This window comes from Mus musculus, chromosome 19 (assembly GCF_000001635.26).
Source record: "Mus musculus strain C57BL/6J chromosome 19, GRCm38.p6 C57BL/6J".
In the NCBI taxonomy this organism is placed as follows: Eukaryota; Metazoa; Chordata; class Mammalia; order Rodentia; family Muridae; genus Mus; species Mus musculus.
In genome coordinates this window covers 54,020,137-54,037,778 of record NC_000085.6, presented here as the reverse complement: position 1 = coordinate 54,037,778, position 17,642 = coordinate 54,020,137, and the positions used below count along the sequence as shown (strand labels likewise).

The window sequence follows — 17,642 nt, the reverse complement described above, 5'->3', positions numbered from 1 at the left end:
ACATAATGTTGAAACAGCCTTCTTTATTTGGCATAAACAATGCTTGGTCACGTATAACTCTTTTATACATTCTCAGATAAAATTTGCTAGTATTTTAATGAGGATCTTTGCATTAATGTTCTGAAGAGATATCTGTATGGAAACTTCCATTGTAAGGACTTTGTCTGGGTTTAATATTGGGATAATTCTGACCCCAAAGGATGAAAAGAGAGCACACCCACGTCCTTCTATCTTCTAGAAGGAACTGTAAAGAGCTGGCTGTATAAACCATTTAAAGATATGTATTTTTTAAAACTTTTAATTCTACTAAATTTAAGTACAGGCTCCGTTTCTTAAATAGAACTGGTGGTTTTTGTTTTTGTTGTTATTGTTGTTTGTGTGTGTAAAATTTGGCACATTTTATCTTTATCTTTCAAAGAATTGTCCCATTTTGTTCTAGCTACCAATTTTAGGAGCATGGAGATTTTTATAGTATCTATTGTCCTTTTATCCATAAAAGCTGTTGTGAGATCCTTGCCTTCATTTGTGATAAGGAAAATTAGTAAGGTAGTGGAAGCCATAAGCCTGGCTAGAAGCTTATGAGTTTACTAATATTTTCAAATAACTTGGTTTTCTTTCATTCATTTTCTCTACTGACTTTTTGTTTTATATTTCACTGATGTCTACCCTCTTCCTTCTTTGGATTGTTCTACATTTGCTCTTTTTAAAGATGTTTGTTTGTTTGTTTGTTTGGTTAAAAACTTAATTTCGTTTTAGATCTTTTATATATATAGCACAAGATGTTCTCAATGCTCCTCTGGGCTCTGCTTTCACCATTTCAAACATTTTGACAAGTTTGTACTTTTGATTTTCACTTAGCACAAAGTTTATAAAGGAAATTCAAGATTACATGGGTCCAAAAATAAAATAATTTCTAATAGATGGGAGAATAGTAAACTAACCTTGACCTGACATACTTGTTTTTGCTTTAGATATTTTGATAGCCTGCTCTTAGTCACAGGCTGCGCTGAGACTGCATCTCTGATATTGTCCCTTTACCTCTTGACACTTTTCCTCCTTCTAAGTCTACTGTCAATGCAGCTGAGCAGCATTCATCAGCTTTAGCATAGTATAGATACTGGTCACTTTTCCGTTGTTGTAACAAACCTCAGCCAAAACCTGGCTTACAGAAGATTTTATTTTGGCTCCCAGCTTCAGAGGCAGAGTCCATTCTGGTAGGAAGAGCCTTGGCAGCTGGGTCAGAAAGCTGAAAGATCACATTTTTCAACCAGAAAGCAGAAACATTTCCAAGCTGGAAGTGGGTTGTCCACTATCTCTTCCCAGGATGTACAACAGAAAGTACCTATAACCTAGATTTTCCAAAGGATGTAGATATATTTTTCAAACTTAGGATATAAGAGAACAAAGAAACACAGAATTAAGTTAACCATCGTACAAAAGACAACTATTATTAATTTAGGCTTAGCCATGTTCTGGGTCCTGGAAAAAAAATGCAATCAGGTGGCAACATCACCGCTCCTTCACTCTGCTGGACTCTGCGGCCATCCAGAACTACTGCCGAGAAGCCCCTTTCTTGAAGGTTGTACTCACAGCTTGAAAACAATCTCTTCCAAAGCTGAAACTTTAGAAAGGAAGGCATGTGAGTGGCACCTGGGTCCTACATGCACTGTGAGAGACAAGAATGCACTGAGGCCCACTGTCTTCTGTACTTCCTATTTACCTGAGACAGGTAAATTTCAACCCTCTAAAGTCATTTCCCAAATTAAAACAAGTTTAGTAATTAAAAAAAAAAAAAGCTACACAAGCACAAATAGCTGCAGATAGTGTAGAAATGACATTGAGCAGACTTGAGTCCATGAACCCTCACTGTTAGCTTAGCCAGGCCCTACTATTGAAATCAGCACTCTCCCGTTTAGCTCATTTCAGCCAGAGCTGGGCAGGTGTTACGATTTAGCAAGGGAAGAGACACAGTGGAGTAACAACACTGCTTACAGGCCACATGCTGCCGCTTCATTTCAGCAGTGATGTAATGTAGGTGTGTAGCCTATTCCCTTCCCTTGAAACTCCCTCATCTTGAAAGTAACACAGTCAGATTCACTTAAAAACAGGAAAAAAATAATAATTTATGACTCCACACACAACCGAGTCTTTAAAAATGAATATTTAAAAAAGCCTAAACAGGGTAAGATTTTAAATGTTTCAGAAAACTAGTAAGTTATACTCAAAAGCTTGTGAGAATGAAATACTAATACAAATTATCAAAAACCAACCAACCAAAAAACCCCTCATGAACAAGTAGCAGTGAGAGAGAGAGCCATTAAATTCCTTTAGATAATTAGGTACAAAGAAACTCACTGCATTAAACTTGAAGGCGGCCTATTCATATGCAGTCACTTGCAATGCCTGTCTTGAAGGCTAGCAGTCAGTCACTACACGGTATCCAAAAGCACTCCACAGGCCCTCCAGCTGGTGACCTTATTTTGAAGGCTAATGAGCTTACGGAAGGTAGGCCTGGCTGACAGAAGTAGGCCATGCACCTCTAGTTCTGGCCTGCTTTCTCTCCTTCCAGGCCCACTATGACCACACTCAGAGCGTGTTTGCCCTGCCTTCCATCCCACATGACGTCAATCCCTCTGAAGCAGAACCAGAAGAAACTCTTCCTCTCGTTTCCATCAAATAATTTGTTGTAGTAACAAGAAAATACACAAAATCGGTACCAGCTAGGCATCTGGGACTTTGGAAGGAACATGGAAGAGGACCTTGGCAACAGCTAAAGGCTTAGTGTCAGTTATCAAGTGGCAGTCCTGGTGAGAATTCACATGAGCAGACAGCCTAACAGCACATGGGGGGAAAAGATTGGGATGGGTGCTGGAGGCCATTCATGTTACATCTTCATGAACAATTTGGCTTCGCTTTATATGCTGAAATCCCAAGTGTAGTTGGATTTAAAAGTAATGGACTAATGGGAAATCTCAACACCGTTTAACATCTAGGCTAACATGATTAGTGCTTGCAGCTTTTACCCAGGTTTACAATGTCAGGTGAAAGGAAAACTATCAGAGGATTTGAACCATGGAGTTTGGGGAGGAAAGCAGTTGTTGTTGATGCATCCACTGTGAACTTGAGAGATTCAGCATGGTGACACAGAAGCCAGGCACTGAGCAATAGGACAGAGGCCATGCGGGCAAGGCCTCATCCACTGAAAACTCCAGGGTGTCACAACTACTTTAAGGATGCTTGGTTTAAAAAACAACAAAAAGGCTAATAACCCTCCCAATGTTTCACTAAAAGGCCACAGAGTGGACACTTCCCCAAGGTTCAGCCAAACAAGCAGACACCAGGCCACTGCAGCTACAGCGGAATGGGACATGTTTACTTCTTGAGTGGCAACTTTATTTTTAAAGATTTTGGGGGCATCAAGATCCCAATACATCACCCAGACTATTCTTGACCTTTAAATCATCCTGCATCAAGCCTTGAGTTTGAACCATGTCGAGTATCCATTTCTTCTCTCTCTCTCTCTCTCTCTCTCTCTCTCTCTCTCTCTGCCTTATTTTTATTTAAGATTTACTTTATGTGTATGAGTATGCTGTAGCTGTCTTCAGACACAACAGATCCCATTACAGATGGTTGCTGGGAATTGAACTCAAGACCTCTTAGGACCTCTGCAAGAGCAGTCAGTGCTCTTAACCATTAAACCATCTCCAGACCATTTCTTCTTCCTTGTCGTTGTCCTCCTCTCCTCCTCCTCCTCCGATGATGATGACGATGTAGTTATTTGTGTTTGCATTACTGGGATGGGAGCACTGGAGTTGAATGAAGACCTTGTGACTGCTAGGCTACATCTCACACTTAGCTATAATCCAGCCCAGAATCTGTTCACTTTAAATGGTACAGACTACAAAATGTTAACTAGAAACTTGTAGTTCAAGCTTTCAGAACCCATTCCATCGTTTGTACGAATTAACGTTTATGTTGCCTGTCTCTCCAAGAGGTTCTATCTTTACTTTTTTCATCTCTGAATCGGCATCCCTCCTTTCTGTGTAAGATTTTAATTAAACTCCTACAGAAGAAAACCTTTGATGTCTCCATTTTACTGATTAACAACCCAAAACTTACTTGTTTAAGATAACAATCTATAATTCTTACTTTACTAACCAAATCTTACGGAGAGTCTCAACATTATTCTTTTTTTTTTTTTAAAGGCAACTTTTAAATTTGGCGATTAGTATCATTGGCATCTCATGAGGAAACTCGCTCGATCGTAGTCGGTCATCACCCTTACTCAGGTACTAAGTACCCTGACTTCACAAGGAATCTTCCTCCTAACTGGAGTCCATTTTGGTTTTTAGTACATCCTGAAAAGGTTGACAGTACCATATCTCTATGAACTTTAGGAGAAGGCTGATAACACAGTATGTATTTGTGTGTTAGTAAGACTATGACCACTTCCTACCCCTGTTGTAGAATAACCTAAATAAATGTAGGGAAACCAAACTTAAACATTTTTCATATATTTTCATTTTGAGAAACCATGTTTTTACAAGAAAAGACACTAGACCACTACCTCACAAGTTTAAGTTCTATGATCTTAATATCAAAACAAGAGTACGAGATTATTTTTAAAACACCACACACACAAGCTCTAGGTAGAACTGTAATAAATTCCTTTTATAAACAAAATCTTAACTGAAAAGCCACAGTAGATGGAAAAGGAGAAAGGCTATTACTTTGTAAAATCCAGTGAACATCTACAATAGTTTTACAGCACATTTAGGTATTCTAGGGTTTTATATCTTTACCTGCCTTCCATTTCTTAGTTGTTCCTTACAAATTTGCCAATTATGAACACAGATTTGACCTCAAACCCAGTCTTGAGTTTGAGTGCCAGGAAAAGCAAAAATCCAAATGTTTATCTTGATATTACAGTTTTAATTTTTAAAAACAGTTGTTTAGGACAAAATACTTAAAAATGGGGGGGGGGGGGTTTGCACAAAAGAACAAGCAGCAATATTTCCTTATGTGTAATAGTCATTCATTGTATGGAAGTTGTGTTTCAAGATTATATCTAGGATGCGCCTGCTCTGGGGGTGGGGGAGTTCTCAATAATTAAACTGACTTAAGACAAACACTACCAAAAATAAGAATACTACATAAGGGGCACACATTTACAGTTGATATTCATAAAGGCAGAAAAGCAAAAGAAAACATTATCAAAGAGTCCATGCACATACTACATAAGTCCCACAGAACTCCCAATGGCATCAATGCCATGTGCCGTTCTCCGTATCTGTACTACCACCACTAACCATGGCGTGACGAGACTGAAAGTAACAGTACTGAACTGAATTGTTTGAAGCCAGTGCCCCGGGGATGGGGAAAGTGCATTTAGTTCAGCAGCAATACAGCACAGTGTGAAGATATTGTGCTTAGACACAGATACCCCCGAACAGACAGATGGACATGGCGAGTCAAGATATAAAACCATAGTACACTGTCACCTAACCTCGAAACACACATATACTGCAGTCTTTAGAGAGACATTCATCTCAATGTACAAGTGGAGGGAGAAGTCTTTAAAGTTACCTATTGTAGTTTATGATATAATAAATACATATCTATATAGCATTGTATATACATATATAGAATGTGTGTTTATGTGTTTTTTATTTCCTTGCCAAATTTCTGTTAAATTTTTGTGGATCTGCAACTTTCAGGAATGGGAATAAAAAGAAAAGAAAAGAAAAACCTTTCACCACAGATTTCTGCTCCCACACAGTGAAACATACTTATTCTAGGAAAGGTTTCAGTACCCCCGCCCCAAAGATTCACTTCAGATATTTGCTTTAAAGTTCACTGGAGAAATAAAACTAATGGAAATTCTGATTTCTAAATGTATATTTTCTGTTTGCCAGCTGTTTCAACAAAGTATCTTTTAATATTTAAACTGATGAAAATTCTTTAAAAGAATATAAACTCTGACTGATTAAAACAGAGCAAATCAAATTAATCCAGTGATTCACTCCGATTGTAAACAATATATAAAATTTAAATTTCAAATTTCAAAATAAGTTAAAGAAAAATTCTACCTTCAGGGCCTATGCTGTTAAAAGATATGACAATTTTAAGGGGAAATGTATATATGAAAAGATGCAACAAATTTTTGGCCCACATTTTCCTAAGAGAAACATATATTTAACTATACTATTTTGTCCCTTAAATTTAATGACTTCATAATTTGTTGGAAGATTTTTAAACAAACTGGCATATCAGATTACACAACAGAAAAACATCCATCAAATTTAGCAAAGAAAACTTATATAAGCCTTTTTTTTTTACAGAATTAAAAAAATCTAAATGGCTATGATTCCTCTATTAGCAGAAACACATAATGCAGTCTTTATAAATCTGCCATAGATCAATATCCACACAGATACAGATACAGATATGAAAGATTAATGGCAGTCTATTTTTGAACAGTGTGTGGGACCAGCAGTTTCTATCAGACCATGGCACGATATGGACCCTGCATCTTTAAGAACTGAATAATGAACGAAGGCCCTCCAGCAACAATTTGAGGTGGGAGGTGACTGAGTGGACAGTTCTCAATACTCATGATTGACAGCTTGCTGCAGAGAGCAAGCTCAAAGGGGAGGCTGTGAAGGTTGGGGTTGTCGTTCAAATACAGTTCTTCTAGGTTTTCCAGTGTACCTGTTTAGGAAGGGAAAAAAAATAGTTACTACTCTTTAACTCTGACAAGTGTAAATTTTAAACTGCAGCATATTGAAATCAACTAGAGAAACTTTTGAAAAATTGTATAAGGTCACTTTCTATACCAATGACATCACAATGGTTTTGAAGCTTAAGCTTTTTTTGGAAACACTTCATTCTCAGAGGTTCCGCTGGGACAGTCAGGAGTTCACATACAGATATTTAAACCTTTATTTTAAAAGTCAAAACACAGACTCCTTGCCAATGACACTAGGAAGGCAGTAAGCCAATAGCTAGTGGGACAGCTGTGTCTACATGTAGGATGTTTAACCTCAGGAAAGCTTATACAAAGTGAGTTACTGTCCTCACTTATGAATGGGACATTAGGGCTGAAAGTCGCTATCCAAAGCTACAAAGATGGCTAAGACCCAATTTTTAAATTGTCTACACTTCCAAAAACATTCTTTACTTCTTTCTCTTCCAGAACCGGACATTATAGAAAGCAGACCATAATCCATAGAATTATTAACTTAGAAACTATTCAATTAATGTGCACTGCCAAAATTCAAAGTAGCTCTATTAATTATATAAATAATAGATATAAATACATTTGGAAAAATTCTAAAGTAAACTTAGGCATTGGTAGTAATCAAGTACTACTACTGACCCAAAAGCCCACCAAGAAATGTTCTTTTGGAAGCCATGCAGAGTGGCTGATGCCTCAAGTGCCAGCACTGCTACTATAAATAAGATCTGAGCGAGAAGGACAACGGAACCACAAGTGTCCTCTCAGCACAGACACTGCCAATTTAACTCAGGCCCATGGAACTGTTAAGTTTGGAAGAACAGAAAATAATTTTGAAAAAAAGAAACATTTGTTTATAAATTGAGATTTATTAAGCCTATGGACAACATTCTAAACCATTCTCAAATACAGTATTAATTTTAACAACTCATGAGTAAAACCACTAGCTCTCCATTAAAAGTCCTGAGCTCGCTTTAACTGAACTGCAAAGCAGTGTATTTTCCAACCTATCTGTTTGACAGCACGGGCTCAGCCAGCAGTGTGCCGCACCCTCAGGTTCCTACCGATTTCCTCAGGAAGGTGAGTGAGCAGGTTCTCTCCAAGACCAAGGTGCGTGAGGTTGGTAAGGTGACCGATGCCTCTGGGAAGCGTGCTCAACTGGTTGTTTGTCAAGACTAATTTCTAAAAGATAACAAAACAAAAAAGTTACACATGCATTTTCTTCAACTGATGTGTACTTAAATTGATGTATCTAATGAATGCAATCAATTAAGTAAACTGCATTGAGTAGGACTTGCTTATTATTTGTTAGGAGGACAAATGCAGATAGTCTAGTTCACGTTCATATAAGGACAATAAGACACAACTCTTTATTTCAAGAATTCTATTAAAATCTAAAGACAAACTGCATTTGGCCCTGGTCTGGCGAGCCTGACCTGCAGATCCTTGAGATACGCGATCTCATTGGGCAAGGACTCCAGCTTGTTCTCCTCCAGGTCCAGCTCTCGTAGCTTTCTGAGGTTCCCAAGGCCGTGGGGCAGCTTCTTTAGAAGGTTGTTCGATAAGATCAGAACCTAAATAGAGATGATTAACAACACTTTGTGACTCAAAACATTATATATGATATTATGTGGATTCAAGTTTATTAAGCAATGATAATTTCCAAAAATGAGTATTAACTATGTTATAACTAATATAACATTTTAAAACTAACAGTTACTACAAAAAGATTTTAATTCAGTTACTTAAAAACTAATGGAACCAAGAAATAATTTACTTTTAACTAAATGTTAAAAAGAAAAACAAAACTATGTGCCTTAAGATTAAAATATTTTGACGGCGAAAAATTATAAGTATTAATAAGGCCTGATTATTAATGAGAACCTGATTATTCAAAATTCCTTAAAATATTCACTTAAGGAAGGCAAGCAGCTGACTTACAACTGTCTAGATCAACCCACTGGAGTTACTCTTTAGACATCTCATTTCAATGCTCCTACAACCCCTAAAGGGCTGGGAAGAGCTGAGGAAGCTAAAGTCCTTTGTCGCAGAGAAGGCGTCATTCAGCATCAAAATGGGAGGCAACACTGGGAACCGAGATGGGAGAAAGAGTGGTAAATTGGAAGATGACATGACCTGGTCAAACAACCTTTCACAGGGTCGCGTATCAGATATTTTTAATATTACAACTCATAACAGTAGCAAAATTATAGTTATGAAGCAGCAATGAAAATAATTTTATGGTTGGAGGTCACCATGAGAGATTAAAGAGTCACAGTATTAGTAAGGTTAGAACTACCACATTATGATATAGTAAAATATAATTATTAAAAGTTCTTTAAAAATTTAAAATACCATATTTACTATCTTAGTAAGCTATTATTAAAGATAAAAACTTCACTGATCAAAGACAGTGGCAGTCATTCTTGACTAAAGATGGATCTTTAATTATAGAAAAAAGGGCTCTTTTAAAAGAAAAAAAAATGGAATGTTCCAGGCAAGACTCTAGGATTATACAGAGAGCTAGAAATGTGGACAGCACATTACCAACACACAGGGGAGGGATAGAATTAGGTTAAAGCCATGCAATAAACAGTCCTGAATGTCAATCTGAAGGCTCCATAATTATTGGCAATGCCATGTTTCCTAAAAGGAATTAAGGGGAAATGTTTTCAAGGTGCTGAATTGTAGATACCTCTCTCTTCAGAGACGCAGCGCTTAAATCTCGAAGCTTGTTAGGTGGAGATGGCTCAGCGCAGTCAAACACTTCACTTCCTAAAGAGGGCTGTGCATCTAATGACCTTTTCTAACTATAATCCTTACCCGATAGAAACAACCTTGACATTAACACAAAGCTTATAAGGTAGCTTGCAGGGTTTTGAGGCATCCTAAGTTATAATACCCAAAATTATCCTGTAAGCCCCATGCACCTAAGGAGCAGTAACTCCCTGGAATGTTGGGAGCTGTAGTTTTTTCATGGGAAGAGCAGTGGCTTATGAGTTTTCTCCATGAAAACCTCTACAGTTTGCTGTGTTTCAGGGACACTCCGCTGGGAAATTCCAGGGAGCGGTCCTGACCAAAACCCATCTCTTAGTCAGTATTTAATAGTTAATAAAGCTTGCTTCAAATTTGGCCCAAATGGTAGGGTTGTTTTTTCTCTGGCCTATCTCGGGATTTAAAAGTACTCATACTCTACACTCACCTCAAGGGAAACGAGACCAGACACATCCTCTGGGATCTTTGTGAGCTGATTAGTCGCTAAATTCAATTCTACCATACTGGTCCAAGTTCCAAAATCCAAAGGAAGTGATGTTAACTGATTGTCCTGGCAAAAATAAGAAGCATCCCAGGTAGACCGATAGACACAAACACACCATTTATGTTTCCCTTCGCAAAAAAATACTTAAACAGAACATCTTAGTCTCATTTTTTATTATCTAAATAAAAGAAGAAAACAGGAACAAAATGTACCAAAACAAACCACCACCACCACCACCAAAAACCTCCTGAACTTCCTAAGTTTTAATTAATTAGGCTTTTATTTTTAAGCACCTGTTATCACATGAACAGAATAAAAAATTTTATGTGGGTTTAAAGATTTTCTTGAGTTTAACCCTTTTACTTATATGCATCCAATGAGTTACCATGACAAAGTATAGAAACAAAGAAATCACAGATTAGACTGCTAAGGGTCACAATTATGGTAAATGGTTTGAAGACAAAAGGATGCAGTACACTATGACAGAACACTCTACCTGGATCTGAAGAAACCTAGATTTTCTGGATTCCTACCTTGATGCAGTCAAGATTAGATATGTTTCATTTCCCTTAGCTTCTATAATTTAGTTCACTACAAATTAAATCACAAGACTAATAATTTCCCACTTATTTTTCTCCCTCCACAGTCAATTTCATTAATAATGTGAAAGCTGCTCACAGTAGTGCATATGGACAGGCAAAGAACCTGAGAGTAACTCATCAGGCATTCCGACAGCCAAAGAGCAATGCAGTCTTAAAAGCTCAGCTCATTGTAATCACATAACACCTTAGAATTTAGCATAATAGCCAGCATATTTAAGGTAGCTTAAATGTGTGTGGGGAGGTATTTTTGCATACTTTATCTTTTACTTAACAAACTGAGAATACTGCAAAAGATATTTAACACTTAGTCTAAAGCATCAATTTTGGTGGTTCCATATTATTCCATTAGATATATTACTTTAAAAAATTAAACTTCCGGCATAAATTGGCATTTGTGAGGGATTATGGTTATACAATATATATCCTTACAGTTGCATTTCTACATACATCCATAATTGTTCTTTGAGGACAAACTGCTAAGGGTATGCTCAGTTTGAAGACATCGGTTATCTACTGAGATATTAAGGATGCTCTAGCATCTTTTAGATTTCATCAACAAGGCATTACCTCCTTTTCCTATGTAGGACAGAATAACATAAATGAGAATCACAGCATGTACACACACCACACACCAGATGCTTACCTTCATATTCAGCTTACTTAACACTTTAGCTCTGGAAAAAATTCCAAATGGGATTTTGTTGATTCGATTGTGTTCCATGTTGAGGGAATAAATGGTGGAAAACTGAGATGGACCTCCCACTGGATATAACTGGAAGCAATTTCTAGCTAAGGTCAAGCTATTCAATTTTACAAGACTGGATAAAAGACTCTGTAAAAACAAAATAAGTATAAGATTCAGAAGTGAACCAATACTCACTTTAAACAAAGCAGTAGCCCTCTAGGGAATAATGATAACCTGGTCAGGGTGTTTCTGTGACTATCTTCAGAGACAATCGTTAAACACCATTTAGAGTTTATAGCAAACAATAGCCAATACCAAATTAAATAGAGAAAAACTCAAAGCAATTGCACTAAAATGAGAAACAAGACAAGGTTGTCCACTCTCATCTACCTATTCAATATAGGACTTAAAAGTTCTAGCCAGAGCAATAAGATATCTGAAGAGATCAAGGGGATACAAATTGGAAACAAAGAAGTCAAGTTATCTTCATTTGTAGATGACACAATAGTATACATGCCGGACTCTAAAAATTCCACTAGGCAACTTCTATAGCTGATAAACATTTTCAGCAACGTGGGTAAATACAAGATGAACTCACAAAAATTAGTAGCCCTCCTGTACACAAATGACAAGTGGACTGAGAAAGAAATGAGGGAAACAACACCTTTCACAATAGCCCCCAATAATATAAAATATCTTAGGGTAACTCTAACCAAGTACACAAAGTCTTGTATGAAAAAAAACCTCAATTCTCTGAAGAAAGAAACTGAAGCTATCAGAAGATGGAAAGGTCTTCCATGCTCATGAATGAGTAGAAATCAACATAGTAAAATGACCATCCTAGCAAAAGCAATCTACAGATTCAATGCAATTCCCATCAAAATTCCAACACAATTCTTTACAGTCCTTGAAGGGACAATTTCCAAGTTCACGTGGAAAAGCAAAAAACCCAGAATAGCTAAAACAATCTTGTACAACAAAAGACCAGTCAGAGGTCTCACCAGTCCCAATTTCAGGTTGTACCACAGAGCTATAGTAACAGAAATCACACGGGGTTGGAATACAAATAGATACATTAATCAGTGGCATAGAACTGAAGACTCAGATATGAGTCCACACACCTATGGACACCTGATTTTTGGTAAAGAAGGCAAAAACACACACTGGAAGGAAAAAAAAAAAAAAGACAGCATCTTCAACAAATGGTGCTGGTCAAAACTGGATGTCTACATGTAGAAGAATGGAAATAGATTCATATTTATCACTTAAGGCACAGTGGATCAAAGACCTCAACATAAGACCAGATATACTGAACCAGGCAGAAGAGTAAGTGGAGAACTCACTGGCACAGGAGAAGACTTCCTGAACACCAACAGCTCAGGCTCTAAGAGCAACATTGATAAATGGGACCTCAAGAAACTTGAAAAGCTTCTGTAAGACAAAGGACACCATCAATTGGACAAAGCAACAACCTGCGTATTGGGAAAAGATTTCTACCAACTCCACATCTGATAGAGGACTAATACCCAAAATGTATAAAGAACTCACAAAACTAAGTATCAAAAAGCCAAATAACCCAGTTAAAAATGAGATACAAATCTGAACAGAGAATTCTCAACAGAGGAAATGCAAGTGGCTATGAAACACTTAAAGAAATGTTCAACATCCTTAGCCATCAGGAAAATACAAATCAAAAACCTAATGTGGAGATTCTTACACCAGTGAGAACGGCTAAAATCAACAACACAACTGACAGCTCATGTTGGTGATGATGAGGAATAAGGGGAACACCCACCCATTGTTGATGAGAGCGAAAACTTATACAACCACTATGGAAATCAAGTCTTCCCTCTCAAAGGCAGGAACTGATCTATCTCAAGATCCAGCTATATCACTCTTGAGTGTGTGTATGTATGTGTACACACACACATACGATGCTCCATCAACTACAGAGACACTTGTCCAGCCACTTTCATAGCATTTTTATTTGTGACAACTAGAAACTGGAAACAACCTAGATAGAGGTTTCTCAACAGAAGAATGGATTAAAAAAAAAGTGGTACATTTACACAATGAGTATTACTCAGCTGTTGTTTTTGTTTTGTTTTGTTTTGTTTTAAAAAGGACATCATAAAATCTTCAGGCAAAAGGGATGGAACTAGAAAAAAACGTATTCTAAGTGAGGTAACCCAGATCCAGGAAGATGAATATAGTATGTATTCAGATACGTGAGTGTCAGCTGTCAAATAAATGGTAACAAACCTACAACCCACAGACCCAGAAAGGTTAGGTACAGAGGAAAGTCTGGGGTACACAGAATCTCCCTGACGGGGGAAAGAAGATTTAATGGATGAGAACTGGAGGGGAGAGGGAGGGAGATACAGCTGAGGGAGGGAATAAGGAAAGAAAGATGGAACTGAGGGGCATTTGAGGGCTGATATGGAAACCTACTGCAGTGGAAACTTCCTACTAAGCCTTCATATTCCTAGGATATGAAGGTGATCCTAACAAGGTCTCTGAATAATGGGGGACCCAAAGTCTCAAGTGGCCTCACTGTCACCAAATGAGGCTTCCAGCATTAGGAACTAGGTTGAATTCAACTGAGTTGTTGACAAAAGGGATCCCATGGAACCCTCAAAATGGCCCAGACTGGTGCTACAACAATGGGCTGTTCCCCTCAAACTGATAGCAGGGCCACATTGCCAAAGACAACACCCACATAACCACTGAACATGGTGCCCACACGGAGCCGTCACCCTATATTCTTGTGTCTTTGGTGTAGGAAGCTATCTGGAGGCTACTGAAAGAGAAAGGTAAACACCAAAACAGCCACAAAACCTTTGACCTATAACCTATCCTGTCTGCAAGATATGCTAGGGCAATGGTGGCACAGAGCTTGTGGGAGTAGCCAACCAATGTCTGATTTGACTTAAGGGCCACTGCCTGAGACAAAACTCACACCTGACACTGCCTCAGTGACCAAGAACTAGGTAGTCAATAGCCCCAAAACTTAGGATAAAACCAAACACTACTGGTTTATGCTAGGCTGACACGGGTTTGCACCAGGCCCACTGCATATGTATTACAGCTTTCAGCTTACTGTTCTTTATGAGACTTCTTAGTGTGTTTCTTTGTTTACTTGCTTTATCTTATTATATTTTAATTCTGTCATGTAAAAAACAAATGTTGCCTCACCTGAAAGAAACTGTGGGCTCATTATGTCAGATTTCCAGATTTCATAAGAAACAGGAAAATCTATAATTTTTATTATTTGATCCTAGTTTTCTTGAAACACTCTGGAGTAAAGAAGACTATTTGTGGTTGTAATGTGCTTATGGGTAGCCAATTTGAGAGCTCTATAAACTCAATACACACTTTAGTGTAAGAAAGACATAGGCTGAGCCCACTGTATGATCAAAAGTATAACACACCTATCTCTAAGTTAGTATAAGATTAACTCAATACCTGCTCTGGGTAAGATACTCAATAATCAAATGGCTCCTCGAGGAATATTAAATTTAGTAGATGAATATACTTTCTGATATTGAAGCTTTTCTACATGGTAAAATTTACAGCAGACAAGAATCAAATAAAAATTTACTAGGTACACAACCCGATCAGTCCCTATTTTAGCGTCCTATTGTGTCAGGGAGTGCCAAAAGTGCAGACACAAAAGAATCTCTATATTTAATACTAAACCCTATTTAAAAATAAATACATAAATCATACTGATTAAAAAAAATAATTAGAGGGGTTGGGGATTTAGCTCAGTGGTAGAGCGCTTGCCTAGCAAGTGCAAGGCTCTGGGTTCAGTCCTCGGCTCTGGGAAAAAATAGAAAAGAAAAAGAAAAATAATTAGAAATACTATATAATTGTGTTATCACCCAGTGATGAAGTGCACAGAGGATGTTCTTGCTGTTGAAAGTCTGGGTCAAGGGATGTCAGATCAGCATCCTCTTGATAGGATTACAATATTCATTACGAGACTCCCTGGAGATTTGTACACTCCCTAACATCAGAAGCTCTGCTGCCAGCTAACATAGTGTTGAATGCAAGCTCTCTATCTTTTAATACCTTGTGATTTTAACCAGTTATTTTTCTGAACCATGGTTTGTTCACTGTGGAAATAATATTGTCATATAAGCTCAAGTGAAGACTAGAAGAGATAAAACAAAAAAGAGTTGCTAGTATGTACTAAGTGCTTAAAATTTAAATCCCTATACTCAAAGGGAGACCAATGGAATACCTGGAAACAGATGAAGAAGTCAAGATGAGATACTCAAAGACAAAGCTGTTGGACTACAGTTTAGAAACAACTCTGTACTGACGTGCACGTGGGATCAAGCCTGAAGCAGCTGGCCATCAGACAGTTGAAGATGGTGTCATGATGAGGTGTATGAGGTATGATGAGGTGTATGAGGTATGATGAGGTGTATGAGGTAAGATGGTGTCTGAGGCGTGCGCTGTATGAGCAGCAAGGCCAGCAGAAGGTGTGGAATAGCTGAGTGATGATGGAATGGAGCAGAAATGCAAACCTGCTTTTTATATGCACGGCTAAAAGGCTCCTCTAGACATGTCAGTTGTTAGATGAACTGGCAAACGTGATAATTAAGAACACCTTGCAGGATAGTCAATTCAAGAAAAACATTTTCAATCTATTAAAGTTTTCCTAGGTTTTTGCCATAAATGTTATTCTAACAAGAAGTTAGTCAGGCTTCCATTTTTTATGTCAACTGGGAAATGTTGGGGGCTATAGCTTCCAATCTTACATAAAATGTAACAGCTTTTGTTAACTCTAAGTAGATAATTACGTAATCCACTTTCTTCATATTTTCAGATAATATTTAATTCATCTGAAATTGGCCCCAAACCTTCCTTAATTCTTATTTCCTATTTATACAATGCCTGCCCCTCAAACTGAAGGGTTACATGGAAGAGTAATTGAAACCATGTATGCACAGCTCTTAGTTTCACATGTGCTCAATGTTTCTAAAGCTTTTTCTTTCTGTGTATATGTCTACAAGTAGAAAATGCACTCACTTTTACCAGCTCTGATTTCAAGAATAAAATGGGCCTTTACTACAAACTGCTGTCATGATTCCTGTCTCTACTCAGCTTGCACAGGTCCTAAGTGGCCTTTAATGGATCTTATTGTTTTCCCTATTGATTCCAAGTTACAAACAGAGTCACACATTTACACTGGAAAGATGCTGTTTCCAAAAAGCACATAGATGACTCTAAGTAAGACTTAATGATTTCCCATAGTTGGGCAGGCTAATCAAAGGCTTCCCCGGGGCTGAGAACAGGCACAGGTAGACATAGTCACACACCTCTCATATTCTGAAGAGAGCTGTCCTTTTTATAACCCTCTTAACCCAAGTATAAACAGGGCTTAGCACATACTCCCCTGCCCAAGACATGGGAAAGCTTCGTGGGGCCCCAGGCCCTGCTTAAGACACAGATAAAAGGTCAGCTCTCATTATGGGTTAAACAGGGAAGGGACAGGGGGGCATTTACTGTACTTTACTTTATTTGCAATATAATAAATGCTAATAGACTGACTGAGTTCAGTTATACAATATTAAATATGAAAATAAGCACCTATGTCTATATCCTAGCAGCTCAAGAATTATTAGTCTTCCTTCACTAACAATAAATCTGAATATAAAATGACATATTTTTCAAATATTTAAACTTTACAGGGACTCAGTCTTTATCTAATATGGTGACAAAATCACCCAAAAGGCATCTCCTCCAGAATCTATCTGGACACAGAGGCACACCTGTAATCTCAGCACTCAGGAAGCTAAGGCAAGGGAAAGCCACATTTGCAGGGCCAGCTTCAGCTACATAGCAAATACCAGGTCAATAGCCTACGATATGGGCTGGAAAGACGGCTCAGCAGTTAAAGAGCACTGACTGTTCTCCTAGAGCTAAGTTCAATTCCCAGCACCCACACGGTGGCTCACAGCCATCTGTAATGGGATCTGATGTCCTCTGCTGGGGTGTCTGAAGACAGCGACAGTTACGTATACAAAGAGAATAAATAAAAATTTTTGAAGGTTACAATACAAGGTCCAATCTGTAAAAGAAAAAAGTCACACTGAGAAGGACAAAAAAAAAAAAAAAAAAAAAAAAAACCCTAATTAATGTGCTAAGAGATCAATTCTGGGTGTGTTACAATTTAAAAAGTAGGTAACATTAAATAATATGAGGTCTTCCATCTGGACTATTCTGAATTATCACTATTATAGGACAAAAATCCAGACAATCTGGTTCTTAGAATTAGATCTGACACCTTGAACTGAATCATCCAGAGAGAGGTAACCTGGACCTGCATAGTATGTATTCACTGATAAG

The 17,642-nt window shown here is 37.8% G+C and overlaps 1 protein-coding gene across 6 annotated transcripts in view; it reads right to left on the bottom strand.

The window, feature by feature from the left end:
- Window positions 1–4,498: 4,498 nt before the first annotated feature.
- The window catches only part of Shoc2 (Shoc2, leucine rich repeat scaffold protein), an 89,049-nt gene continuing 75,905 nt past the window's right edge, over window positions 4,499–17,642 (bottom strand). For 3 of the 6 annotated variants that reach the window (XM_006527228.4, XM_011247299.3, XM_030251001.1), the window contains 5 exons: window positions 11,241–11,429; window positions 9,939–10,061; window positions 8,173–8,310; window positions 7,801–7,918; window positions 4,499–6,711 (listed from right to left, as the gene is read on the bottom strand). In XM_006527228.4, coding sequence (XP_006527291.1) covers window positions 6,503–6,711; window positions 7,801–7,918; window positions 8,173–8,310; window positions 9,939–10,061; window positions 11,241–11,429 — 777 coding nt within the window. In that variant the 3' untranslated portion in view covers window positions 4,499–6,502. The remainder of the gene's footprint in view (window positions 6,712–7,800; window positions 7,919–8,172; window positions 8,311–9,938; window positions 10,062–11,240; window positions 11,430–17,642) is intronic. The other 3 variants (NM_001168505.1, NM_001355242.1, NM_019658.6) reach the window with 1 other exon arrangement.